The sequence below is a fragment of the Myotis myotis genome, unplaced genomic scaffold (genome assembly GCF_014108235.1).
Source record: "Myotis myotis isolate mMyoMyo1 unplaced genomic scaffold, mMyoMyo1.p scaffold_m19_p_17, whole genome shotgun sequence".
Taxonomy (NCBI): Eukaryota; Metazoa; Chordata; class Mammalia; order Chiroptera; family Vespertilionidae; genus Myotis; species Myotis myotis.
In genome coordinates this window covers 8,529,205-8,556,513 of record NW_023416321.1, presented here as the reverse complement: position 1 = coordinate 8,556,513, position 27,309 = coordinate 8,529,205, and the positions used below count along the sequence as shown (strand labels likewise).

Sequence of the window (27,309 nt, the reverse complement as noted above, 5' to 3'; positions counted from 1 at the left end):
GTCTTTGGCATCAGAGCTGAGGGTATATAAAGGAACCCATATCCCTGCCTGAGCTAAACATTTCAGGGATAGGGAACTCCTGGGTCAGCCCAGGGTCACCCTAAGGGAGAGAACTTGGGGGAAGGACTGGAGAGAATATTTAAGAGAAAATACCTTGGATGGGATGAAGTTGGGCTCTGGAAGCAAACACTCAAATTAGAATCTGAGCCCTCTGTAGCAAAGGCAGAAGTACCTGGGGCAGGTTTGTTCCTTTATTCCACGTATTTTCATTGATATCCTACTATGTGCCAGGCACTGGGATATTCAAAGATCCTTGCCTTCAAGGACCATTCTGGTTAGCTACTCTTCTTCACCTGTAAAATGGGGATAGTCATACCTACTCCCAAGAGAATTATAAAGATTAAATAATGTGTCTAAACCTGCACTCCCCCCAACAAAGTGGAAGCTACTAGCCACATTTAAATTAATTTAAATTTAAAATCCATTTCCTCAGTCACTTTTAGCCACCTTTTAAATGCTTAATAACCTCACATTGGGTACATCTTACACAATGGAATACTAAACTACTGTAAAAAAGAAGGAACTCTTACCATTTGCAACAGCATGGATGGACCTGGAGAGCATTATGCTAAGTGAAATAAGCCAGTCGGAGAAAGATAAATATCACATGATCTCACTCATTTATGGAATATAATGAACAACATAAACAGATGAACAAAAATAGATCCAGAGACATAGAAGCATCAAACAGACAGTCCAACCTCTAAGGGAAGGCAGGGGTGAGAGTGGGGGTAAGAGAGCAACCAAAGGACTTGTATGCATGCATATAAGTATAACCCATGGACGCCAACTGTGTGTGGGGGGAGAGTGAGGGCATGTGCTGGGGGGTAGAAACGGCCGGGGAGATGTCAATGGGGGAAAAAGAAGACATATGTAATACTTTAAACAATAAAGAAATAAAAAAAAACCCCTCACATTGGCTAGTGACTCCATATTGATGAGGACAGAACTAGAACATTTCTGTCATTGTAGAAAGTTCTGACAGTGTTGGTCTAAAGCAGCGGTCGCCAACCTTTTGGACCTCACGGACCACCAGTTGGTGACTGCTGGTCTAAAGCACTCAACTCAGAGCCTGGCCCAAGTCGTACCGTAAGTGAACACCATCGTTCTTGGAAGACAGGTGGTGAGACTGATTATTCTTCCAGGAGCCTGCAAAGACCATCCATTTGATATTCTCCAGGGTTGAGTGTGAAAACTAAGAGTGGGGAAGAGTCAGGGGCTGGTCAGGGCAAAGCAGGAGAGAAGGAGGAGGGATAAGTGTACAGGTTAGGGAGATGGTGATGAGGGTGCCCAAGAGATAGAGGTGAGTGAACCATGTGTCTTACGCAGGAAAGAACAGAAGACCAAGAGGGAAAAGAGAGAGAGAAACCCAGGCACCCATGAGGATGGATTCATTTTGAAGGCAGAGCAGGTAGCTTTGCTTTTGAATCCGGTGCGGGGTGTACAAGAGCATTGCCAAGGATGACCCCGAGTTTTGGGCTTAGGAAACCAGTAGAGTTGAGGGGCTGGAGTCCTGGAGCGGGAGAGGCACGGGCCTGAGGGCTCCTGTCACCACAGGCAGCACTGGGACTCCGAAAGGAGGCGCTGTTATTCTGCAGGTTCTAACACATTGGCCTTTTGATTTGAATTCTAACCCTCCCATGTTGCAGACTTCTCACAGCGTAGGTCTCCTCAGCCTGTCTCTGGGGAGCTGCGAGCGAAGACTGATTGGAACAGACCTGACTCACGGTGCTGGGTGCTGGGAAAGCATTTGATCCTTCTCTTTCCTCTTCCTTCCTGACCTTCCACCTGAGGCGGCTCTGAGCCAGGAGCCCAGGAGAGGGGACTGTTGTGGAAGGAGTGCTGGGCTGGGGCTGGGCATTGCTCCCAGCGTCTTAGACCTGCAGTGGGGGGAGAAGACGGGGACATGCTAAGCTCCCGAGCCTGACCTGTGGGCAGCCTGGGTTTGTGCCTCTACCTTCTCTGGGGGCAGGAGGACTGATGCCTCCACATTTGGGGTTAGCAGAGGATGGTCTCTGAGCCAGTCCTCCCCAAACCAGTGGGAGATTCTAGGAAGTCTTTAATTACTGCCTCAGAGTGGATGCTAGGTTAATGCGATGATTCGAAAGGTATGTTTTTCAATTACATTTAACGGAAAGATTTATAGTCAAGTAAAATATAATTAGGAGGCTGCCAGCAGACAGGCCTCCTGAGAGGAAGAAAGAGAGATGAGACAGACCCCTAATGGGGCAGGTTGGAGCCCAGGCTACGGGACCAGCTTACCCCACCCCCCTTGGAAGATGTCAAAGCACTCATCAATTAGCCATTCAAACACATGGAGGAAGTAGCTGCTCCATCCTGGGCCCAGCCTTTTCTATGGGAACCGAACAAATACTGCGTTCCCCACCCTCAGAGAGCTTACAGACCAGCAGGAGGGAGTCAGGGACCAGATCCAGCTGGTAAGGAGTTTGGGTTTTATTCTATGTGCTAAGGAAGCCAGTACAGAGTTTAAACCAGGTAGTGAAAGGCCTGGCTTATACGTTTTTGGTTGTTTTGTTTTGTTTTGTTTTTTTGGCTTATACATTTAAAAACTTACCTAGATGCTATGGGAGAATGAATCAGGAGGTTAGAGCAGAGACTCAGATGAGAGGTGATTTGACCTGGCTTGGGGGGAAGCACTGAGAAAGGAGAGAAGGGCCTGGACTTGGGGTACATACTGGAGAGAGAACCAGTGGTTCTTGGTGAGAGAGTCGAGTCGTTATGGAGAGAGAGGGAGAACTGAAGGCCGATGCCCAGCTTTGGGGCATGAGAAGCTAACCTGGTGCTGCTATCTATTGAAACGGGGGGAGCCAAGGGAAGAAATAGGTGGGAAGACATGTGGAGAAGGTGTTCAGACTTGGGCCCTTTCTGGACTTGTGGACCAGGAGGCACCATCATGGGAGTCCACATCCTACACAAGAAAGACCAAAAGGTTCAGCGCAAGGAGCCCAAGAGCCAGATGACTACCTGAGGCTGTTGGCCAAGCTGTACAGGTTTCTGGCCAAAGGAACCAACCCCACCTTCAACCAAGTGGTGCTGGAGAGGTTGCTCATGAGTGGCACCAACTGGCTGCCTCTGTCCCTTTCCTAGAAAACAAAGCTTCGTGGCCGGGAAGGCAAAACTGCTGTGATTGTAGGGACTGTAACAGATGATGTGCGTGTCCCGGAGCCACCCCCAGCCGCATCCTCAAGGCCAGGGCCCTCACCTTCGACCAGCTGGCCCTGGACTCCCCTAAGGGCTGTGCCACTGTCCTGCTTGCTGGTCCTCAAAAGGGCTGAGAGGGGTACACGCATTTTGGCAAGGTCCCTGGAAACCCTCACAGCCGCACCAAACCCTATGAAAGTTCCAAGGGCCAGAACTTCGAGCATGTGAGAGGCCAGGGGGTGAACCAAGGCTACAAAAACCAATCCCAGATCCTACCTTGTTATTAAAAATGTTTGGATGCTGAAATAAAAGGAGGTCAGACTTGGAATGGAGACCCTATAGGGCAGTGGTTCTCAACCTGTGGGTCGCGACCCCTTTGGGGGTCAAACAACCCTTTCACAGGGGTTGCCTAAGACCATCGGGAAACACATATGTAATTACATATTGTTGTTGTGATGAATCACTACACTTTAATTATGTTCAATTTGTAACAATGAAAATACATCCTGCATATCAGATATTTACATTACGATTCATAACAGTAGCAAAATTACAGTTATGAAGTAGCAACGAAAATAACTTTATGGTTGGGGGTCACCACAACATGAGGAACTGTATTAAAGGGTCGCAGCATTAGGAAGGTTGAGAACCGCTGCTCTAGGGGCTTCCCTGGCCCTGAAGGATGGCCATCTGGATGTCCCGCCACAAGAGGGTGCCCTCTCACCACCCCACTCTTGCTTCCCAGTTTGTCCTTGAGCTTTTTTACATGTCTGACTTCCATTCCTCCTGCTGCACTTAGGAGTGTGTGCCTCTTGAATTTGGAGAGAGAATTCTGTCTAAATCCTGAAATTCTACCACGGCATTCAGACTGTGCTCACATTCACTGAGCACCCACTATGGGTCAGACCCTGTGCTAGACACTTTGGCGATGTTATTTCATCAGATCCTGACCATCGCTCTTTCCATGTTAGTAAAATAGTAATACTAATAGTGACCACTCTCTTCAGCCAGGCCCTTTACATAAATTGTCACGTTTAAGTCTCACTGAGAAATAACCTGCCCATGGTCACAGAGCCAGTTGGTATTGAGAGGGGGATGAGAAATCTAGGATTTCTCCAGTAGGAGCCTCTCTGGGGGAAGAGGACTGCCTGGGTGTTGGAGGGAGGAGCCATGCGGATGCCTTTCCCCTCCCCCTCACCGGGTCCTTCCCAGATGAAGCACAGAGGCTGCGTCCTCTTCCCAGACTTCCCTGGGTGTGGAGGGCAGACTCCTGATGGCAGCCGCAGGGCCTGCAAGTGCTGGGGCAACCTGCCCACTTGCTGGGGAGGGAACAGTTGTCACAGAAGCTCCCAGTCCCTCAGACTGGTTGCCTGGTATCACAGGAGGGAAGTGCCCACCCACGGAATGAGTGAGGGTCCTGTTCTGTGACACAATGGGGCGATTCTTGCCTCCCCCATCCTCTAAGAATGCCTTAGGTGTTTGCGTGTATGTGTGTGCATTTGTGCAGGGACTGGTGTGCAAAGGGTGATTTGTACCCGTGTGCAAGCCAGAACAGGCCTGCCTCCGTGCGTTTCCCTCAGGAGGTGATGGTTATTTGGTTGTCTGGGCCTCACAAAGGCAAGTGACTTGTACATTTCTTCACGCATGTGCCTGTAAGAGGAGCTCTCGCGGGATGGAAAGGGCCTGGCCCCAGAGTTGAATTCTGAGCTCAGCTCCCCACCTCTCCTTGCCTGTCTCCAGCTCCCTGCATCCCCCCACCTCCTCCCATGCCGGGCAGAATGCCCTCAGCCTGTGCCGGCTGGCACACATGCCACATGGTGCCTGGTGCGTCTGGGCAAGGATGATGCCCCCAGGCCCGGCGGGGACACTAAGCCACCCGCTGCCTCCCCCACCTCCAGAACGGAGCGTCCCCATCCTGTCCCCTTTCTCAGCCAGGGACACAGGGAGCAGGCAGGGACACGGCACAGACAGATACAAACACACAGATGCAACCAGAGACGCCCACAGGCTGTGCCCCAGAGAGACACAGACATAGGCATTCACGCAGGCTCTGGTACACTCACATACACTCACCCAAATATTACACACCCAAAGGAAGCCAGGGGCAGCCACCACTTGCACAGAGCCCAGCAGAAGTAGAGATGTTAGGCTCCCACCGGTCGGTTAGGCAAACCCACCATGTGTACCTGTTCATGGTGCTGAAACCAGACTGTACTCCTTATAGAAGATTGAGACCTGGGACAGGTGATGGATAAGTAAGAAGGAATGGAGGAGAGAGAATAGAAGGGAGGGAGAAATTTATAGGCAAATGAGAGAGAGAGAGAGAGAGAGAGAGAGAGAGAGAGAGAGAGAGAGAGAGAGAGAGAGAGAAAGAGGATACCAAGATACCAAGGGGAACTAAGGAATGCCTGAACAAAGAACAGGCTCAAGGATTTATCCATCTTTGCCCTTCAAGGCCAAAAATTGGAAGAGTTTGGCAAGCGTGCCATGGCAAGTGAGGGACCCTGGATGTGTGGTTCTCGTTGGCTTCCAGTCATCCCTTTCAGGTACCTCCTTGTCCTAGAGGGCCTTACAATAGTAGGGGAAGGAGACAGACACCAAGAAAACCCTGTCATGACCCTGCAAATCGCTCCCCATCTGATTTCTTATCCCAATTTGTGTTGGACAAGTGTTCATCAATGTTGATCTGGATTTGTTCTGGGGATTGCAAGGATTTAGTGACTGCTTAACGCTTATCCACAAGATTGGATTATGGGTTCCTATCTCCCTCTCTTGAGATTAAACTTCCCTCAGGTGGGGTTGCCTAGTAGGAATGGCTCTCCCACCATCAGCCCCTTAGTTGTGATATTTATGGAACATGAGTAATGCCTACATTCCTGACTTGGGGAAGGGTGGGTAACAAGGACCAAAGGGTTTATCATCTAACTAGGCAAGAGGGGATACAGAGGAAGATGAGGGGGGACAAAAAGACAAAAGGGGAGGAGAAAGAATTGTGAAGATGGATGAAAGAAGGAAGGGAAGAGGAAATTTGGAGAAAGAGGAAGGAGGAGAGTGGAGATGCAGATGGCAGGAGCAAGAGAGGGCATGAGTGATCCAGACAGACTCCAGTGTCCAGGGAAAGGTCGGGAAATATGCCAGGTGGAGCAAATTGCTTCCCTTGATTTTTAGGGGCCCAGATGAGACTGGAAGACCACCCTGGTCCTGCAGCTGCTCAAAATCACCCCCTCCACCCAGAGCTTCGGACAGAAAGACCCTATGGGCCGGCAGCTGCCCTAGCAAAGAAGGGGGTGGTCAGATGTAGTCAAATCTGTGTATGTGCTTTCCTCTTGGGTGGGATGGGAAGAGTGGGTGCCTTTGGGGATGTTTCCACCTGCTTGTATGTGGGCAGTGGCAGGAAGAGAAAGGCACATCTGTGGGTGTTCAATGGAGAGTAGATATTGGGTTGACTGAGAGTGAGGAGCAGGCATAGGAAGAAGAAAGGCAGAAGGAGTGGAGTAAGTACAAAAGAAAGAATACTGGCTCTGTCCTGGCTGGGTAGCCCAGTTGTTAGAGCATCATCCCGATATGCCAAGGTTGCAAGTTTCCCCGGTCAGGGCACAAACAAAAATCAACCTACGAGTGCATAAACAAGTGGAACAACAAATCAATGTTTCTCTCAATCAATAAATAAAAATTCAAAAAAATTCTGAGGCCTCCTAATTATTCTCGCTCTTTTTTTCTACCAAGAGGGAAGAAGCCAAGCCTAGGATACAAGCTGGGTATATATATCCCAGTGTCCTTGTCTGTAGTGTAATGAAAGTTCCAATTTCATAGGGTGGTCGAGATGATTATTAACTTATGTAAAATGCTTACGTCAGTTACCGATGTATAGTAAGTTCCAAAGATATGTTTGCTTCCAGGTTGTTGTATCTTGGTCTTGACTGGAATTAGTTAGGAACTATTCCTTCATGTTTAACTAGACCTCCTTTTCTGGAGTGCAGAGGGGAAGCACATGCTAAGGAATGCAACAGGGTCTAGTAGAACAAGGTCCCCACCAGGGGCTGCCGGGGGTGTTGTCCTGGATTCCTGAAAAAGCTGGACCTGGACCTACACCCGTGCCTCCCTGCCTGCCTGGAGCCTCACTCCTCCACCCTAGTCAGTGCGGTGTGGACATGTGGTCCATTCCTTCTCGACTGTTCTCTCAACCACAGTCCCTTCCCCCTTTCTACCTGTCCTCCTTTCTCCTCCTCTTCCTTCTCAGGAATCTAGTTGGGAGGGAAGGAATTCCCTCACTGCTTAGAGGTGGGACCGCCCCACCCTGCACAGGCATAAGGGATGGTCTCAGTCTGGAGGTCAAGGAAGCATGTGGGGGCTGGCACAGGAAGGTGAGGGGTGCAGGGCAGCCCCCGTGTCCTCCCATTCCCCCCAGCTCCTGTCTCATCACTGTCACCATTCAATCATAGCAGATGGGCTGCAGCTGTGAGCGCCAGCCCGGCACACAGGCTGGTCCGTGCCACTTGGGAGAGAAGGAAGAGAAAGGGAGGGAGGAGGGAAGGAGGAGGAATGAAGGGAGGAGGGAGAGAGGAAAGGGACAGAGAGGAGGAGGAGGAAAAGGAAGCCAGTGGAGGAAGAGAAAAATGGCTTGAAGAGAAAGACTTGGTACCTTTTCTGCCTCCCACTTCCCAGCAGGAGAGCAGAGGCCAGGGCTGGGCTCACAAGCTGGGCAGTGCCAGGCGAGATGGGCATATGCCCCTGATTACTACCAGGACCGCAGGCCAAGCCTCCGCAGCCGCCACGGCCTCATAAATCAGGTTTTAAGTAGCAACCACATGGACATTTCCCAGCTGAGAGACCTGGCCTCTGCCGGCCCAGCTAGGGCAGCCCTGGTGGTGGTGCAGGTGCCAACCAGGGCACAGGAAAGAGACATGGTCATCAAGGCTTGGTGGGAACGAGCGTTGGGTCTTATTCTGGCCAAACCCGGGAGGGGGGCTCCTGCCAATAGGGGACAGGTAAGAAGGTGGCAAGTGGCTGGCAGTGGGGTCAGGGCCCCCTGTTGAGGCCCCTAGACCCTGTCCATTTCCGGGGGAAAGCTGCTTGCAGATGAGGGGGGTGAGTGCTGCTACTGACACCCCCTGAGGCCCCCTCCCATTAAGGACAGAGGCTGTGGCCCTGAGGCAGGCTGAGTGCCCTGTGCTTGGGCCCCTGGATGTGCTGGGGGCTCCTGGTGGGCAGGGAAGAGTCTCCCCACACAGCTCAGGCCCAGAACAGGCCCAGCAGCCCGTAAAGCCGGGGAATGAGGAAGTGACTGAGTGCCAAAGGGCCAGGTCTGTGTTCTGGTCTCTGGACTGGCAGGGTTTGTGTCTGAGCGCGCGGGACCGTGGATCGGTGTGTGTGCACCTAGGGGGTTGTCTGTGGTGCCCAGGAAGGTCTAGTCTGACACACATCCCTCACATCCTCCTTTTAGGGTCTCTGCTCCACACACCCCTCCCCTGAGCCCAGGTTCTCTCCTGAATTCCACACCCCATCCCGACCCCACGCGGGGCGTCCCCTCCTCCGGGCTCTGCCGCCAGCCTCGGCGGCGGGGAAGGGGGCGGGGGCGCCGGGGGCGGGAGTCCCGTCCCTGGAACTGCGGGCAGCAGCGGGGTGGGGGCGCCCAGCCTTCCTGCGCCCGGCATCTCCTCCCCGGGTGAACAGATGTCTCGGAATTTTAGATGTGCTCCCCGCCCCTCCTCGCCATAACCCCCTCCCCCCCAGCTGGCACTGGCGGTGGCACGGCGCCCTCCCCTCGCCAGCTCCGCAGCGGACCGGCTGATGGAGCGGGGAGCGCGCCTGGGCCGAGGCGGGGAGGCCCGCGCGGGGGGCCGCGTCCCGTCCCGGAGGCTCCGGTGCCCAGCGAAGCGGGTGGCGCGGCCCGGCCGCCGGCCTCCGCTCTCCTCCCCTGCCTTCTGCCGCCTCCCCGCACCTCTGCCTGGCGCCCGGGTCCGGGATCTCGGGTCCCGGTCCCTCCCCGGCCCTGCCCCACCCCACAGCCCGGCCCTGCCCCACCCCACAGCCCGGCCCGCCGCCCGAGTCTACGCAAACCCTCCGCGCCGACCCTCGCGCTTCGCCGCGGAAACTCCTCCTGGCAACTTGGACGGAATCTTCCCCCCAGAGACCCGTCTCCTGAATCCAGGGAGCCCCCGCCCCCACCCTGGCCGCCTGCCTTCGCTCTGCGTGTAGAAGCCCCGAGTTAATCCGGAAAACGAGGGGGGCAGGAGGGGAGAGATTAGGGAGGCCGCGGACACCGGGTCCCCCGGGCTGAGCGGCACCCACATTTCCTAATCGCTGCTAATTAATGAACAATCCCAGCCCGCGGACCCCCGGCCCGGGGAGGAGGGCTGGGCGGGGGGGGAGGGGGGGGTTGGCAGGCCTGGCCGCGGGGCGGTGCCAGGCGCCCTCCCCCGCCCCGCCCGCCCGCCCGCATTCCGAGGTAACAGGCATTTGCTACCCGGCGTGCCAGGAGCGATTGGCAGGTTCGAGTAGGCACAGTCATTCCCAGCACAGATGTCCCTGCGCTCGCGCTTCTGATCTGAATTCTGTCAGCTCCGAGTCTGAGGGCGAGGAGCAGACAGCCACACAGACCGAGCTGCAGACAGACTGACACCGACAGGGCGATGGGCTGCAGGACGCAAAACACGGATATTTCTTCCCCGGGGGAAAAAATGTAAAGAAAAATACGAAAGGCTGCCACTAATTGGGGGGACATGTCTGCACCCCAAGAGTGGCCCTTGCGCTTCCACCTCCCCCTGGTTGCCTGCCCAGACTTTTCCAGTCTCCCCCGCAGCCCTACAACATCACCCCTGAACTTCCCGCGCGAGTCCTGGCTGACCCAAGTCTGGGGGTCTGCATCCCCAAGTCCCTGCACAGTGCCGCCGAGGCGCGGGGTCCTGGCTCTGGAATCCCCCAATTCCACACTCTCCCACCTGAGCAAGTGGTGCCCCGCCGGGCCCATCCTTGCAGCGCCCTCTCCGTTAGAGGGGAGAGTGGGTGCTGTCGGGTTCCCAGCACGGAGCGCCCCACCTGCCGGATCCTCACCCGCCGGCCCCAGGCTGGCAACCCGCCAAAAACACAGCCACCCCCTTTGGATGCGGAATGCGAAGAGGTCACGCCGCCTGACCCCTGGCCCTTTCCGCTTCCTCCCAGCTGCAGCTCCCACCCTGAGCCTCCCCCCACCCCCCACCGCGCCTTCAGCCTCTGCCCGCCCCAGGCTGCGGAGCAAGCTGGTTGGCCACTGGGCATCTGTGAGCCGCTGGGCACGAAGAGCCGCCGGGCTGGGTCCTCCCCGGGCAGCGCTGCTGGTGGGAGAGGCGAGGCGGGCAAAGGGCAGGCTCACTCGCTCACGGCGGCGGGAAGGGCACAGAGGGGTTTGGGTTGTGGATGGCTGGGCTGAGTTTTTAAATCTTTCTCTTTTTTTAAAGAAAAAAGCCCCCATCCTGTGTCATCATTTTTATGGGATCTGCAATTCTGGCAAAAATCTGTCTTTAATTTAGCTGTCCATATAAAAATCCTCACTGTATAATAATGAACAGATGCCATGGAATTTAAGCTGGAGCTTCGGCTCCTCCCCGCCTCCCCCCGCGCCTGGCACCGGGCACCGGGCACCGGCTGAGTGGCACAGACTGGCACCAAGGCACGGGCGAAGGGCGACCTGGGCTGGGCGCCAGGGCGCTGAGGTGGGGAAGGGGTGTCCGGGCCGGGCCGGCCAGGGGAGCTGCTTGGCGGCGGCGCCCAGGGAGAACTGTCTGAGAGATTTTCCTGATTTCCAACAAAATGATCAGCAAGGAAGAAGGGTTTGGGTTCGGTTTTGCTTCGGGATTTTGTGGCTCTTCTCGAATTTTTTTTTTAAGCACCGCCCTCCCCCCAATGTAAACCCAAATGGTTTCGATGTTTTAATTGAGTTGTTTTTAACCCTCCCCCTGCGCGGCGCCCAGGCCTCGGCTCCGGAGCCCAGCGGCGCGAGTTCGCAGCACGCGGGATCCGTCCCTCCGCCCCGCGGCCCGCGGCCTCCGCGAGGCAGGCGCTTCCCTCCGGGGCCCGGGGCGCTCCCGCGGGGCGGGGTGCCCGCTGCCCTCCAGGAGCGACGTCCCGGGTGGCATCTGACGGGGGAGCGAGAGGGATGAAGGCGAGAGAGAACACCCTGGCCCACACCTCTTCCCTCTGTTCCCCAGGGGAGAGAAAAACTGTCCGAATCCGCCGGTCCTGGCGCCTGGCCGCCGGTCCGGAGGGCGGCCCCGCCGGGGATGGAGGGGCTGGTTCTGAGCCCCCACCCCCATCCCTCGCCTTTAATGCCACTCTGGCGAGAACAGATGTCCCAAGCCGGGCGGGCTGCCCAGACCCCGCCCAGCTGTGCCCTTGGCGAAGACTTGGCTAAGGGGAGGAACTGGCATGCGGGTCCCCAAAAGGACTGGGGCGCTCCCGGCACTGGCGGGACCTGACCTCGCAGTCGCGGCCTCAGGCGGGAGGCCGCCTCGTCTCGCAAGACGCGTCCCTAATTCAGTTCATTCCCAAAAGAGGAAGGAGACACCCACAGGGATAGAAAGAGGCCGAGAGAAAGGTTCGACTAACCGGACACCAGGCGCATCCTTCCCCCCAGCCCCGGTCTGAACCCGAAGCCCCAGGCTGTCCGGGGAGACCGAGCTGCGCTTCTGCTGGCGCTGGCAGAGGAGTTGGCAGCGCCAGGACCACACCGGGGCGCGCATCTGGGCACTTCTCCGCCCAGTGCAATGCCCAGCTCCAGTGGCACAGCCGGCGACTGGTGACTAGGGGTTTCCTCACCCTCTCCCACCAGCTCCCCAGTTTTCCCAGCCCACACTTTGGGGGGGGCTGAGGCCCCAGCCCTTGGCATTTCTCCCCACCTCCACCCCCACCCCCAGAAACCGTGGCTTATCTGGGTTTTCTCCTGCTGCTCCCAGGTGGGCAGGGCTCCTATCCGTCCAGCGCTTCAGGATGGAGAAAGTTTACAGGAGCAGCAAGCCCCCTGGGTGCCTGCGCCCTTTCTGACCACTTCTCACCCAGGAAAACGGTCCCGAATTTTTAAAGAAGCCGCTTCAGCATTTGGAAGGGGAGCAGGGTTTTAAGATTTCTCACAGCCCAGGTGGTCCCCTCCCCTCTGAGCCTGTGGCCAGTGCCTGGGTGACCCAGCAGAAAGAAAGAAAAGCTACAGTGATCTGGGAAGCCTGTTAGGACAGCCGAGGCCTCAATGCCCCTTCCCACACCGGGAGGAGAAGCAGCTTCCTCCTTTGGCCAGGTAGGAGCAGGCCAGGTGAGGAGGCCTGGCTGACCGCTGTGGTACACAGAGAACCTGGGAGTGGAGCTCGAGGCCAAGGCTGGTCAGGCCTGGCCTGCACGGTCTTCCCACTTTCCTTGAGAACTAAACACAGAATCTAGAACTAGCCTTCAGTTTCAATGTCCCCTCAAATCAACAGGCAACTTTTAGATTCTGGGGGAAAGAAGAAAACAAAGGTCACCCAAGAGAGAACCAAATCTCTGACCTTGCACCCACAGGCTTGTGGGCTTTCCCGGAAAAGGAAAAATAAGAGAGAGAGAAGCAAACACAACCCAGCAGAGTATAGGGAGTTCCAGGGCTCCGTGCTGCTGACTCCAATGGGGCTCAGGATACCTGGGTCATTGATTGGGCTGTCCCTCTGGGTGATGAAACCAGGGGGGGGGGGTTCGTTGGGAGTCAGGGGCCTGTGGTGGTATTCACCGCTGGAAAGGAGTGAAGGGGACAGGGGAGAAGCAGTATGGCGCTTCCTCCCTTTCTTCTGGATGGACAAATGGCTTGGACTCAGAGATGTCTCTGTTTCCCTGTCATTTCCAAATGCTGAGCTTTAGGTGGGGGCGGGGAAACCAAGGACAGAGGCCCTCCTGGCGGATCTGGGCTCCAGCCTTCGAGTTGGGCAGCCCAGGGGTGGGAGCTGCACCAGTTGGTGTGCGCCTGGAGACCCCTGCTGCTCGGGCTGGGGCCAGGAGGGCGTCCTTGCTGCGACTTCTCCCCGAGTCCCCTCCCTTCCACCACTCCGGCCGGCCCCTTTTCACCATCCTCCCCTTCTGTTCCTGGAGCTTCTCCCTGTGTGTGCGCACAGGCAAGCAAGAGAAAAGGGCCTGCGAGGGGGAGTTTGGGGCCTTGTGTCCGCACACATCTTCTTCTCGTGCTCATCTCGCCCTCTCGCCAGGGAAGCTGGGCGCTGGTGAGGAGGGCAAGGGGAGGGTAGAGGGCAGCCAGAGTGCAGGGAGTGTGGGGGAGGGTCAGGAATTGGAGGAAAGGCCCGGGCACTCAGGATCCCCACCCCAAAAGGGGTCCAGGCGCCCCCACCCATCCGAGGTGACCACAGACACAATGGCCCAAGAGTCATCAACATCTCTTGAAAAGGCGCTGGAATCGGGCTTTGGACATGGAACTGAGCTGTGTGGAGTAGCCTGAAGAGCGAAGCTTAGGAGTCTGTGGTCTGACCAGGGGGACCACATGGAGGGACCGTTACTTCCAGCCCCAAGCCACCTGGGTGCTGGAGGGTTATGGGAAACCGGCTGAGCGGGAGAGGAGCTCATTAACCTTGCTCCCAGGGCAGGTGAAGACTCAGGGCTCGGGATGGATGCTGAGTTGCTTTTTTCGCCAGTTGCCCCTGCCAGGCCTTGCCCCAGCCATGAGCTGAGCAGATTTGGGTCTAGGATGTGCTCCTTGCTCCATATTCCACGCAAAATGTCGGGGAGAATGAAGGTGGGTCAACTCCTTTCTCCCAATAATAGGGGTGACTCAGAGGTCGATAAGAGTCCCTCTGACTACCAACAGGGGCAGATTCTGGAGATGAGGGCCAGTTCTTACTCTCACTCCAGAGAGGGGATCTTATGAGAATTCCAGAGAAGGCAGTGGATTTTTTAAAGGACCGTGAAATTCTCCGGAAAATGGGAAGAATTCCGGCAGATCGTTGGGAAGGGCCTCTGCCGGTTCGGTGCTCCCTGGGGTTCGGCCAGCGCGACCTCCCACTGCGGAGGGAAGGCACGAGGCTGCAGGACAGTCAGCACCGGAGATCGGACAGCTCCCTGTTGGGGCGCGGCTTCTTCAGCAACCGCCTGGAGGTGGAGGAGGGCGGGCCTGTCTCTACTGAGAGGGTTTGGGGGTGGTCACATAGGGGAGACGCCCAGCTGAAGGTCAGTATAATACGATCCACCCGTTTGCATTTAGGGTTTTCTTCTCCAACTACCTTTCCTTTTCCCACTTGTGTCAGGGCGCTGTCATTTTGGGATCTGGGATCCAGCCTTTAAAAGCCTTAGCACGCCTGACCTCAAGCCCCAAACCCACACACACTACAGCCCCCACTGCAGTTCTAAAACAAGAAACGATGTGTTGTTTTTTTTAAAGATAATTGAAGTAAGCAGCGTTAGAAACAGCTGGGTGCAGTACTCCTAAGTGGACTCAGGCTCTGGGATGAGGTCTTTAGGACTGAGCCCCCTTTCCACATATCCCAGGGGTCCAGTGGGCACTGGTGTGTTTTGGGTGGAGAATCCGTTCAGGGAAGTCAATTCAGAGATTCCTCAGCCCCTGAGGCTCAGAGAAAGAGAACGTAAGGCTACCTTGTCTGGATGGGGAAGCGGTGGGCAGGACAGCCTCCTCTGAGGTGCCCCTCCTCCGCCTCCCTAGGTTGAGGACTTGCCAGTGTGAGGAGCCTCCTCAGGCAGGAAGGAGGCTGTGTACCAGCGGGGTTCCCACTGCCCTGCCACGGGGAAGCTCAGGGCTAGGTCGAGCTCCACTCTACCTGGTGGGTGCCTAGGCTTAGGCATCCTCATAGAGTTCTGGAGTGTTCCGTCAAGCTCATCAGCACCCCTACAGATTTCAACATTCCTGAGGCTAAAGATGACCCATTCCCCGGAGTCCACGGAACACAAATTTAAGACCGAAAAGATTCCCTCCATTAATATCCCATCCTCATGACCTTATAATTTTTTTAAAATTAAGAATAGCCATGTCTGGCTTAAATGGTTGTCTGTGTATCCCTGCACGCTTGTTTTTGTTGCAACAGTGGGCAGAGGGCTGTCAAATAACTGGCTGCTCCCAACTCGGTCATTTTTCGGTGATGAAAAGATATTTTGTTTCCAATGGAGTTGCGCGTGCATGTTTGGGAGCTGAAGGAGTGTCAGGAGATTAGTGCGATGCTTTGTGCTGGGGGCGTGTGTGTCTGTGTAAGGTCTGGGAGGCACAGTGGCTGTAGCCGTTTGGGTGCCCAGTGGATGGATGGGTGTGAGGGATCTTGAGGGTGGGAATCCTACCCAGGATGGCCAGGGTCCCTGTCCCTGGCCTCTGCACAGTCACTTGACTGTCGCCATCACCCCGAGCCCCAGCTCAGTCCCTGGAATGAAACGAGGCCACCGTGAGAAACGGATCCGGCTTTGCATCTCATTTACATAAATATTTATTAATCGTCATTAAACTGAACAGAAACACGCAATGCACTTCGGGTGTCCGACGGGAGTTTAATCTTCGCTACAAGAGGAAGGTAAAATTGCGTGTGAGTGTATGGGTGAATGAGTGGGTGTCGCCTGTGGGTTTGCATTTTGCACCGTGTGTTTGGATGCCTCATCTCCTGCCTCCGGTGGGGAGAGGGTCTTCTTTAGCCCCTTTTTTGGGGGAGACTCCAGAAGGAGCCCTCAGCCCTCTCCCTGCCCACCTGCCAGCCTGAGCCGAGAGGACAACTCGGACAAAAACCCCTTCTCCAGCCACCGGAAATCGCTGGGCGCTGGCGCCCACCGGAGCACAGTCGGGCGGGGCGGGGCTGCCCCCCAGATCCTGGCCTCCACTCTCACCACAGGAAGGGGTACAGGTGCCTGAGGGGAGGGACGCCACGGAGCTCTCCTCCCCCTGCCCCCGGACGCCCGCGCCCGGCCCGTGTGTGCGTGAGGTGTGGTGTGCGTGTGTACGTCTCTCATGCAAACCCTCCCTCCCCAAACCGACCCCCCCAACAGTTTGCCATTCCATACAAATTTGGAAACAGATTTTTAAAAAACAGCATGACGCACGACGGGGACGGGGCGGGGGGAGGGCAGTGGCACTGGGGCCCCAAATCTCCGAGTCACTGATTGTAAGAACCTGGGGAGGAGGAGCTGGCGGGCGCCGGCCCCCACTTCACCAAAGTGCACAGATCCGCGCTGGGGCGGCGCAGCCCGCGGGCCGGGAGGGGCATCCCGGGGCCGGGCCGGGCCGCTAGGCTCAGTCAGAACCTCCTTGCATAGATATTTGTGTCTTTTTATTATTGGTAGTAGTATTTTTTGCCTTTTATTGCTTCTAAAAGTTCTTACTGCGTTTTCTCTCCGATCCGGACTTTGCGTTCGGCCTCCGTCGCCTCTTAGCTTTTTTTTTTTTTTTTTTTTTTTTTTTTGTATGTTTGTTTGTTTGTTTGTTTTAAAAAAGGGAAAGGGGAAAATGGATTCTAGTTACAAATTGTCTTGGCTTCGCTCTTTCCTCTCAGTCCACATTCCCTCCCGCCAAAATTAAAATCACAAAACGCTGAGACTAAGGGTTGGGGTGAGGGCGATCGGGGTTCAGGCCTGGGCAGCCTGGCTTCTGCCCTCGTTAGGAAGGGGCGCCTGGCTCTTTCCTGCCTCGGCAGCTCTGTGTCTGTTTTAAACGTAATAATAATAATGGGAGGGGGGACTATCCCACAGCTCAGCTGCCCCCTTACGAACCCCTTGGGGTCTGCAGGGAAAAGGGAGACGGAAACCTAAGAGTAAGGAGTAAGGGGGGGGGGTCTCCAGGGAAGTGCCCTAAGGGGATCCTTGGCGAAGACTCCCTGGGTAAGAGGAGGAGGGAGCCCCTTGGGGAGAGAGAAGGCGAGTCCCCTGGGGAAAGCGAGGCCCCTGGGAGGGCCCCCCACTGTTAAGAGGACCGTGCTGCCCAGAGAGCCGCGGGACCGGAGGCCCGCACCCCGCGCCCGGCGCCACGGGGGTGCCCCTGCGCTCAGGGGCTGGGGACAGGGGTGCGGGCAAAGGCAAAAGAAAAAGGAAGGGGCGGCCTCGAGGTCTCAGTTATGGAAAAACGCGTTGAGCTCCTCGTACATGGGGCCCCGGTCGTGGTGAAGGTGCATATCGTAAGACAAGAGATTCTCGGAGTGGACGCCCCCGCGCACCGCGGACGAGCCGAAGACCAGTCCGTGGCCCGCGGGCCGCGAACCGGGCAGCGCGGAGTAGTGCATAGAGTAGTGGTAGCTCTTCTCGTGGTCGGGCGACGAGTCCTGCTTGAGCGAGAAGTTGCCGTTGAGACAGAGCGGGGGGCTGAGCGGGCCCTCGTACTCGGAGCTGTTGTAGTCCGGGCTCGCCCCGCCGCCGCCCGCCGCCGCGTACAGCGTCTCGTAGGCGGCGCAGTAGCCGTGGGTCCGCAGGGCGTGCGCCGCGCCGCCGCCCAGGCCGCCCGCCGCCTGGCACTGCGCGCCGGCCAAGCGCGAGCAGGGGTACGGGTACGGGTGCATGGCGAACGGGCCCCCGGAGCCGTGGAAGCGGCCCGTGCCGTCCGCGCCCTGCTCCGTGAGGAAGTTGCGCGAGTTGAGCTGCAGGCAGCCGGCCACCAGGTTGGTGGTGGGCTGCGACAGGCCCTTGCACAGCGTCTGCACGTAGGACACCAGGTCGGGGCGCTTGCCCGAGCGCAGGATCTCCGAGAGCGCCCAGATGTAGTTCTTGGCGAGGCGCAGCGTCTCGATCTTGGACAGCTTCTGCGTCTTGGAGTAGCAGGGCACCACCTTCCGCAGGTTGTCCAGCGCCGCGTTCAGGTCGTGCATGCGGTTCCGCTCCCGCGCGTTCGCCTTCTGCCGCCGCAGCTTGGAGCGCTCCAGGCGCGCCTTGGTCATCTTGCGCTTCTTGGGCCCGCGCTTCTTGGGCCGCTCGCCCTCGGCCTCCTCCAGCCCTTCCTCCTCCTCCTCTTCCTCCTCCTCCTCGCCCCCCAGCTCGCCTTCCTCTTTGACCTCGGCCAGCGCGGCTTCCGGCACCTCTTCTGCTCGGAGAGGGACCGGCTTGGCGGCTCGCGCGGGCCCCGGAGCCCCCGGCCCCGGCGGCGGCGGGGGCGGCGGCGCGTCGCCCTTGTCGCTCCTCGGCTCGTCGTCGTCGCCGTCGCCCCAGCTGGCGAACTTGGGCACGTCCGAGAGGAGACTGGGTTCGCTGAACAGGCGGGTCAGCATGGTGCCTGAGGGCGCCCCGCGGGCGAAGGGGAGACAGAGCGCAAAGTGAGGGGCACGCCGGGGTCAGAGCGCCTTCCCGCAGCCCCCCTGCCCCCCAGTCCCGTGCGGGTTCCTTCCGGGGCCCAGGACGCCCACCTCCTCCGCCCGCCCCGCCCGGAGCCGGCCCAACCCCGGCCCGGCCGCCCGCCCGCCCGCTCCGATCCCGGCTCAGGCCCGGTTCCCGGCGCTGGGCCCCGGCTGCGCCCCGCGCCTGAACCGGGGCCGCACCCCGCGCCGGGGTCTTCTCGGGGGCCGGCCGGGGGCCGGGCAGGGGCTCCGGGGAAGGGATGTCTCGCCGGGGGAGGCGGCGCACCGGCCCCGAAAGCCTCCTCGCTCCCGGCGGGGCGGAGGGCTGGCGGCCGCCGGTGGGGCCAGCTGCCCGCTCCGGCCCCGGCCCCCGCGGCCCCCCGCCGCCGCGGCTCTCACCCCTCGGCTCCCTAATCCAATTTGCGACTTGGCCGCGCGCCGCCCCCAGCCGGGCCCCCACCCCCGCAGCCCCGGCTCCGAGGCGGGAGCGCAGGCTCCTCGGGCCGCGCGTCCCCAGCTCCGGGCGGCGAGGACCCAGGGACCCGGCGTGGGGAGGAGACCGGGAAACCAGCCCGCCGTCTCCCCTGCGGTCGGGGACCCCCTGCCCCCCGCCAGACGGCCTCCCTCCCACATCGCTGTCCTGATCTCGTTGTATTTTCGGGATCGATGGGGGAAAATCCAAATTTGTTTCTCTCTCTCGCTCTCGCGCTCTCTCTCTCTAACGGGGAAGGTCGCAGGTTCCTCCGGGACGACCACGGGGTGGCCCCGTCCCAGCCCCCGCACGGCCGCTCGGTGATCCTGCTCCCACACAGCCCCTCGCAGGCTGGCGCCTCCCTCCGAAGCCCCCCAGCTGCAGCCCTGGGGGCGCGGGACCCCGGGGCGCCTCCGCGGCCCACCCCCTGAGGGGGCACCCCCAGGAAGGGGGATTTGGGGACCCTCTGATGGCTGGGGCCGCCCCCCCTCCGCCGGCGGGTCACATCCAGCTCTTTCGGACAACTTACCTCGGAGAGGAGTCCGGGGGAGAGGGGAGGGGAGGGGGAGGGGGCAAGAGAGAGAGGGGGAGACCGGGATCTTCTCGCCTATTTCATTGTTCCCCCATCTTCAGGGAGCGGGGGCAGCGGCTCCTCCAGGCGGCGGGCACCGGCGTCTTCAGAGCGCCATGCGAGCCGCGGAGCGAGTGTGGCATCTCTACCAGGCGGGGTACCAGCCTCTATGCCAGGCCATATGGGCTTGGCACGTCACGGGCAGCAGCTATCACATGAGAGACGGTGATTGGCATGCGTCTGCATTGGGGGAGAGCCGGCTCCCCCGGGACCCGCCGCCATCTGTCACTCTCTACTCCAAAAAAAAAAAAAAAAAAAAAAATTAAATAAATAAAGGAAATAAATAAATATCTCTGCTGCCCTCCCCTCTCCGCCCAAAGCCGGGAAAGCAGGGATTGAGAGGGAGGGGGAGGAATTGCCCCCCCCCATATAGAGCCCCCACATGGGAACAATGGGGTGGCAAGACTGGACATTGGGGGGTTGTGGTCGCCCCAAATTCCATGCTCCCTCCGGGGTCCAGCTCTGCCCATTTTTTCCCTTGCAGCCCCCAAAGGTGGGTCAGGGACCAGACCCCTAAGTCCCGAGAAGGGACTTCTGTGCTCGCCACCCCCAGGAGAACCCCTTTGGCTACAAAGGGACAGCTGAGGCCCCTCCCAGGGTGGCTGTGGGGGGCGTCCCTGGCCCAAGCCCCATAGGTAGATGTTGGCACCAAGCCATCCCTCATCCCTGTCTGCCCCTCCCCCACCCACCCTCACGCACACACAACATATGTGGCTGAACGAAATTCAAACCAAGGGAAAGACAGAGAAAAGGGAAGACTTGCCTGGATGTCTGAGCCGCTGCATGGGCGTGTGTGTCTGTGGGGACATGTGTATATAGCTGTGGAGTCAGCTGATGGAGAGGTTTCCTTGTGTGTCTGGGGGCATATTCTGTTGGGGTGGAGTAGCAAGGATTCCCTGGATGAGCCTCTGCACCCACCATCTGGGGGTGGGGGAGAGGGTCTCGGTCTGGATTCCTAACCCAGAAACCCCTCCCTCCTCACCCGCCAACAGCCCCTCCCCCGGCTAGACAAGCGCCATCCCACCAGCTCTTCCTCTCCTGGCCTTCTGACTCCCTCATTGGAGAGGGGGAGGGGGCTGGCCTGGGGATTGCCTAAAGTTCTTGGAGGAGACTCAGGCCTTCTCCTCCCCCTGCAGAAAGTAAAAAATAAAAACATACTGCAAGTACAGAAGCCAAGTCCAGCAGCTCTGAGTGACCAAGGACAGGTGGGTCAGACAGGTAGGTGTCTTGATGAGAAAGGTAGGAAATTGCTGTTTTATCTTACAGCTCACCTTTCACCCAACCCTCTCACTGGCTCGCACTGGGCCAGACACAGATGCAAATGGCATGGGTTGAGGGAGGGAACTTTAGACACACACACACACACACACACACACACACACACACACACACACACCTGTTCCTCTCTCTGTGGTGCAGAAGATGGATACACACCCCTGTGTGTGAGCAGGCAATCAGAGCCAGGTGTGGAGAGGCCCTTGCCCACGCTCGGTTCAGGCATTTGTGTGTTTCAGCCCCACATTTCCTGTCCCTCTCCCTACCCTCCAGGCTACACACTCCCAGGCGATTTCAGTTCTACATTAAGCAACCATGTGCCTGGCACTGTGTGGTGCAAAGATGGGACTTCACCCTCAATTGGACAGATTTCATTTCCTCCCTCTAGGAGCCCCCGGAGGGGCTCTTGGGCTGCTAGGACACTGATCTGATGTTTGGTAGAATGAGTTTGGTTCTAAAAAGAGGCACACACATTGGGGAAGGAGGCCTTGGAGAAGGAGGAGGGGGGGTGCTGTCCGAGGCTCTCTAGGCACTTGGTGGGAACCACAAGGAGCCTGCTCAGCTGGTGTGGCTCAGTGGCTGAGCATTGACCTATGAACCAGGAGGTCACAATTCAGTTCAGTTCCCCATCAGGGCACATGTCCGGGCTGTGGGCTTAATCCCCAGTGTGGGGCATACAGGAGGCAGCCGATCAATGATTCTCTCCCATCATTGATGTTTCTTTTTTTTTTTTTTTAATATTTTTATTGATTTCAGAGAGAAAGGGAGAGGGAGAGAGAGATAGAAACATGCTCCTGCACACTCCCTACTGGGAATCAAGCCCACAACCTGGACATGTGCCCTTGACCGAAATCGAACCTGGGACCCTTCAGTCCGCAAGCCAAACTGGCTAGGGCCCATCATTGATGTTTCCTCTTTCTCTTCCTCTCCCTTCCTTTCTGAAATCAATAAAAAAAAAAAAATTAAATCCCAATTGAATAATAACAATAAACAAGTCCCAACTCCTCCTTCCAGAGGCCCATCGAGGGGGAGCTGACCTGTCTAGGAGCACACAGGTGGAGAGAAGCTGGGGGCTGGACTCCCAGCCCTGCTCCTTCTACATCCCCGCACTCTGCCTCCGTGGTCTCCTGCGTGAGAAGCTGATGGTGAGCTTCCTCCGTTCATGGGTTGTGGGTCTGGAACTAGGACGGGCCTCAGGAGGGGCAGAGGCTCAGTATGCTGGCCAGGACCCTGTCCAAGTTTGGGAACAGCCTCAAGAGCTTTCCGGCCCCTTTACTGAGGGCGGAGTCTCCAGTCCTGACACGTGGCCCTTGGGGGGGGGGGGGGGCACAGTTGTATGGCATTTTGGTTACCTGCACATGCTTTGGGCTCGGATTCCTGGCCAACCCCACTTTTCCCAGCTTTAAAGAAGGCTGAGTGCCTTGAGCAAGTTCCATAACATCTCACAGCCTTGATTTCCCCGTCTATAAAATGGGGCTAATGATGCTACACCTGCTAGAGCTTGGTTAGCATTAAATGGGATGATGCACGTAATGAGGTTAGCACAGGGCCAGCAATGCCGTGAGCCTTCAGGAAGTGCCCGCGCTCATGTTTATTAGAGCACCTTGTAATCGGTAAATGCTGTACAATGTTAGTTTCGTGCACATACCCCCCTGCCCACCCCCCCCACGGAATGCTTTGTAGGGTGCTTTTTCATAGGATGCGTTTAGAATGGCCACATAGGAATGGGTTCTTGTTGAGTTAATGGGTGAATGAATGGATGAGTAAGCGAATGAATGCTTTCTTGGGGTAAAAAGATATCCAGTGCCCCTGGACACTGAGGTGGGGTCTCCCTCCCAGGCCCCTCCCAGCTCCAGGAAGGAGGCAGGGGCAGCAGGCAGGAGGCAGGGGCAGCAGGCAGGGGGCAGGGGCAGCGGGCAGGGGGCAGGGGCAGCGGGTAGGGGGCAGTGGGCAGGGGCAGCGGGCAGGGGCAGCGGGCAGGGGGCAGCGGGAAGGGGGCAGCGGGCAGGGGGCAGGGGGCAGCGGGAAGGGGGCAGTGGGCAGGGTGCCGGGGACCTTCGTCCCTGCCGGCTGCTTCCTGTCTTTTCTTCCTTCAGGAAAATGGAACAAGTGTTTCTCACTCCACACATTCCCACTCTTTTTTGGGAGAGACAATAAAAACCCGGGAAAGTGGGGCAGAGGGACGTGTGGGAGGCGCTCAGACGGGCGGGAAGGAGGCAGCACACGCGCGCACGTGCGCCGCGAGCCGGGACCTGCGCCCTCTGCGCCCGAGACGGACGGGACTGGACGGGACGGGACGGGACGGGGGTGGAGGGGAGACGGGGGGACACCCAGCGGCGGAGGCCATCTGTTCCTCCCCCGCACGGGGAGGGGAGTGGTGAGGGGCCTGGGCCTGTCCGGCCTCGGGGAGGGAAGGGGGCCTGCGGGCACCTGGGCCAGGCGGGGAGACCCCAGGAGGGCGCTGGGAGCCAGGGTCTGAGGTTCCCATGGAGACACAGCGCGTCCCTGGGGAGGCCACAGTCTGGGCACCTAAGATGGCGCCTGGGGGGGCGGCGGCCATTTTGTGCAGCCGGGTCCTGGGGGCGGGGCAGGGGCTGGGAGGGTTAGGGGCGGGGCTGGGGGCGGACCTGGGGGGGTAGGGCAGAGGCCTGGGAGGGGGAGGGCTAGGGGCGGGGCTTGGAGGGTTAGGGGGCGGGGAGTGGGGGAGAGCCTGGGGGGGTAGGGCAGGGGCCTGGGAGGGCTAGGGGCGGGGCTGGGCGGGTTAGGGGCGGGGCGGGGAGGGTTAGGGGATGGGGAGGGTTAGGGGCGGGGCTGGGGGAGGGCCTGGAGGGGGAGGGCTAGGGGCGGGGCTTTGGAGGGCTAGGGGCGGGGCTTGGCGGGTTGGGGCGGGGCGGGGCGGGTTAGGGGCGGGGTTAAGGGGTTGTGGGGCAGGCTCAGGCTTGACGGGGCTGGGGCAGGGGCAGGGGCCGGGTGCAGGGGGTGGGGTATAGAGGGGTGGGTGTAGGGGGGGAAGGGATGGGGGAGGGGTGGAGTGCTGGGGGGAGGGACCAGGAGGGGGTGGATGCAGGGAGTAAGGGTTGGGGGAGGGGTGGAGTGCTGGGGGAGGGGCCAGGAGGGGGTGGGTGCAGGGGGTAAGGGTTGTGGGGGAGGAGCGGGGTGCTGGGGGGCCGGTGCTGGGGGGAGGGGCGGGGTGCTGGGGGGCCGGTGCTGGGGGGAGGGCGGGGCGGGAGGGCGGCATTCCTCCGCAGTCCAGGGGAATCTCGCTCAGGGCACGGGCTGATGTTCGGTAAAGCGCGCTCATGACCCTCCGGCTCCATCAATATACACACACGCCGCCCACCTCTGCAGCGGCTCCTCCACCGGCGCCCAGGGGACACCTCGCTGCCGCCGCCCCGGAGAGGATATGCGGGCCGCGGGCCGGGAAGGAGCCTCGGTGCCCCCCGCCCCAGCGCCCGACGCGGGGCGGGTGGTGAGACGCCAGGTGCCCTGGCCTGGCCGCGGCCGCCAGCCCGTCTCCCGGGCCTCCCGCGCGGTGGGCGGGCAGGTGATGCGGGCGGAGGCGACTTGAGGGGCAGGACGGGGATGGGGAGCCCCTCGGAGCCCGTGCTCCTGGCAGTAGCTGTGCTGTGGGGGGAGGGGGGAGCAGGCTGGCACTACCCAGACGGTGCTGGTGCCTGCTCCATCCGCTGGGGATGCTCGAAGCTTCCTCCTGCGGGGTAGGAGCACCTGCCCCCCCCCCCCAGCCCCGTGCCCCACCTCCAGTCCTCCAGGACCTTGGGGGAGGGGGACCTGCCGCTCCTCCCTGGCTCCGGGTGGGCACCTGCCCGCTGCCCCCTCCCCCGCCCGCTGCAGTGTTCTGGGAGCGGCGGGCATGCCAGATGGCGTGGCTGAGAATGCGGCGACGTTGCCGGGAGGTGAGGGCTGGCACGAGCGATGTGCGGCTGCGTGCCTTGTGGTGCCACGAGGGAGGGGGAGGGGAGGACCAGCGAGGTGCCGTCCCCCTCCTCCCTGCGACCTCCGGTCCTGACCTCCAGCCCTCGACCAGGACTCTCCTGGACTTCCTGGGCCCTTTCTCGGGTTCTCACTCTGGGCCTAGGCCCCGCCCAAAGGTGGGTGGGCTCATGCCCATGGGGTCAGGTGTGGCGGGGAGATTCCTGGTCAAACTCCTGCCGCACCCTTGACCTTCTTCCCCCCAACCCAGGACAAAGGGAGCCGGCGTAGACCTCCTGGTGTTTGGGCAAAGCCAGCCCCCTCAGGATTATTCCCTTGCTCCCAAAGCAGAGTGACCTTTGCCTCAAAACCTTTGCCTTCTGGCTTCTGAGACTTATTTTTTCTGTTAGAAGTTCCCTTCCTGATGGGTGCTGGTCCCGGAGTCTCCCTTTTGTCAAATGGTTCCTGGATGGACACCGCCTCCTGGGAGCCTTCCCTGACCGCCCCAGGCAGGGCAGCTCCAGCACTGCCACCCTGTGTGAAGAGGATCCATTCACCCATCTGCCTCCCTGACGTGACCAGGGTGGTGAATATCTCTCACTAGTCCAGTGTTGCACAGGCCGTATTGAGTTGGTGCTCAATAAATGCTTATTGTGTTCATGCCCGGCTGGTTTAGAGGGTTTGGGCTGCTCCTCTGGAGAAGCTCCTACAGCAGTACGGCCCAGAGCCCCCCCCCCCCCCCGTCTTTTGCATAAATTTCAGTTTGGGGAGGTGGACTTGGATGGGGGGTGGGTCACAGATTCCTCCCAAGGTGGCCGTCAGAGGAAGGGCTGGGGCATGGAGGCTGAGCCCAGAGTGCTCAAGCTCTCGTTCTGAGGCCACATGAGGCACCATGGTGTCTCCCTCACCAGGTGGTTCCTGCCCAGCTGGGGGCCTGGGGGCGAGGCAGGGGTCGCCTCTGCTGAACCATTTGGGCCCAGACCTCTCAGTAGACTTGGAGCCCCTCTCCTTCCTACCCCACCCCACCCTGCTCCTACCCTGCATGGGGTAAGAGAACTCCCTGCGGGGTAGGGAGGTGAGGTCCAGGTCCAAGGCTGAGTCTCACTCCAGCTGCTTTTCTTTGCTGATGCTTCTCCCCAAAGCTACCCTCCAGTAGCTCAGAACCCCCCGTCTTATGAGCCTAGCTCACCCTCCTCCTGGGGAAAGGCACCTTTAAAGGCTCCCCATAACCCCTAGGATCAAGCCATGCTCCTTAGGGCACCCCAGATCTGGCTGCTGTCCGACTGTCCCTGGACAGTTACCCCTGTCTTGAACTCTGCCCTCAGCTGCTCTACACTGCGTCCACTTCCACAGCCTCACGCCTGTGAGCCTTTGTTCAGGTTGTCCCCTCTGCCTGAGCTGTGCCTCCCCCCTTTTCCCACCTTTTAAGCTGAAGCATCACCTCCTCTAGGAAGTCTCTCTGGATTAGGTGCCCCTCCTTTGCACACCTCTGTAGAGGCAAAGGTCATGACATCTGACCCAACCTGACAGCCTATTCCTGGAAGGCAGGAACTAGGCCCGGGCCCGGCACGTAGAGTATCTTCAACAAGTGGCTGTGGGACCAAGGCATCTCCTGCCACTGTGTGAGGAGGTGCCAGTTCTACCCCAGAAATGGGAGGCCGCAGCCAGGGCAGGACACCCACCCACAGCAAGCCCCTCCTCTGCCCTCAGCCTCCCTCCCCTACCCCCCCCCCCCCCCCCCCCGCAATCCCAGCACTGATGTGGGAGTCAGGCTTCCCTTCTGTAAAATGGGCCATTGTGTTCAAGGAACCAACAGGTGTGAAGGTGCTGCCTCAGCCCACGGCCCTGTCCAGATATGGCTGATTTCGCCCAATGTTCCTGATTGGCTTTATGCTTTAAAATGTGTGGCCAGAGTTCTGTTCATTGCCACCTCTTGGTTCTGCCTTTCTTGGCAGTTTTCCAAGTGAGCAGTCAGGATGTGCTGCCCCTGTCCCTCCCAGGGTCCACCCCAGAAGGCAGTCACACCAAGAGGGAGTTCTGGACTTAGCAGGGTCTCCACCTGGGTCTGATCACGTGATCCCACGCTTCCTCATCTGTAAAATGGGAACAGTGACACCTGCCCACCTGCTCATCTCCCTCGGCACTGACAGGAGGACCAAAAGGACAGCCAGGCCCAGCCGGCGTGGCTCAGTGGTTGAGCATCAACCTAGGAACCAGAAGATCACAGTTGGATTCCCAGTCAGGACACAGGCCTGGGCTCCGTCCCCAGTGGGGGTCATGCAGGAAGTGACCAATCAGGACAGGAGGTCACAATTTACCCAGAGACCTCTTGGCTCAGCCCCTGGGAGGTTGGAGCCCAGGACAGTGTGAATGAGACTTAGCCATCACTTCCCTGCTTCACCAGGGGCCAAGGTGGGTATGGGGAGGGAAGGAACAGTCTAGGGGCAGGCGGGAGCATCGGCGACCGGTGCCCCGTTTTAGAGAAACCAGAGCACAGAGACGGGCAACTGGCCTGGGGTCACACAACAACTGAGCTG

The 27,309-nt window shown here is 58.9% G+C and overlaps 1 protein-coding gene and 1 pseudogene across 1 annotated transcript; one reads left to right on the top strand and one right to left on the bottom strand.

Annotated features, from left to right (window-relative positions):
• The first annotated feature begins 877 nt into the window (after positions 1 to 877).
• LOC118672423 lies at positions 878 to 3,674 on the top strand (annotated as a pseudogene).
• Positions 3,675 to 17,119: 13,445 nt separating this feature from the next.
• Positions 17,120 to 19,780, bottom strand: NEUROD2 (neuronal differentiation 2). Its single transcript, XM_036338794.1, has 2 exons — positions 19,466 to 19,780; positions 17,120 to 18,403 (listed from the first exon to the last, which is right to left on the bottom strand). The coding sequence occupies exon 2, from the start codon at positions 18,396 to 18,398 to the stop codon at positions 17,253 to 17,255; it is 1,146 nt and encodes a 381-aa protein (XP_036194687.1). The 5' UTR covers positions 18,399 to 18,403; positions 19,466 to 19,780; the 3' UTR covers positions 17,120 to 17,252.
• Positions 19,781 to 27,309: the final 7,529 nt, after the last annotated feature.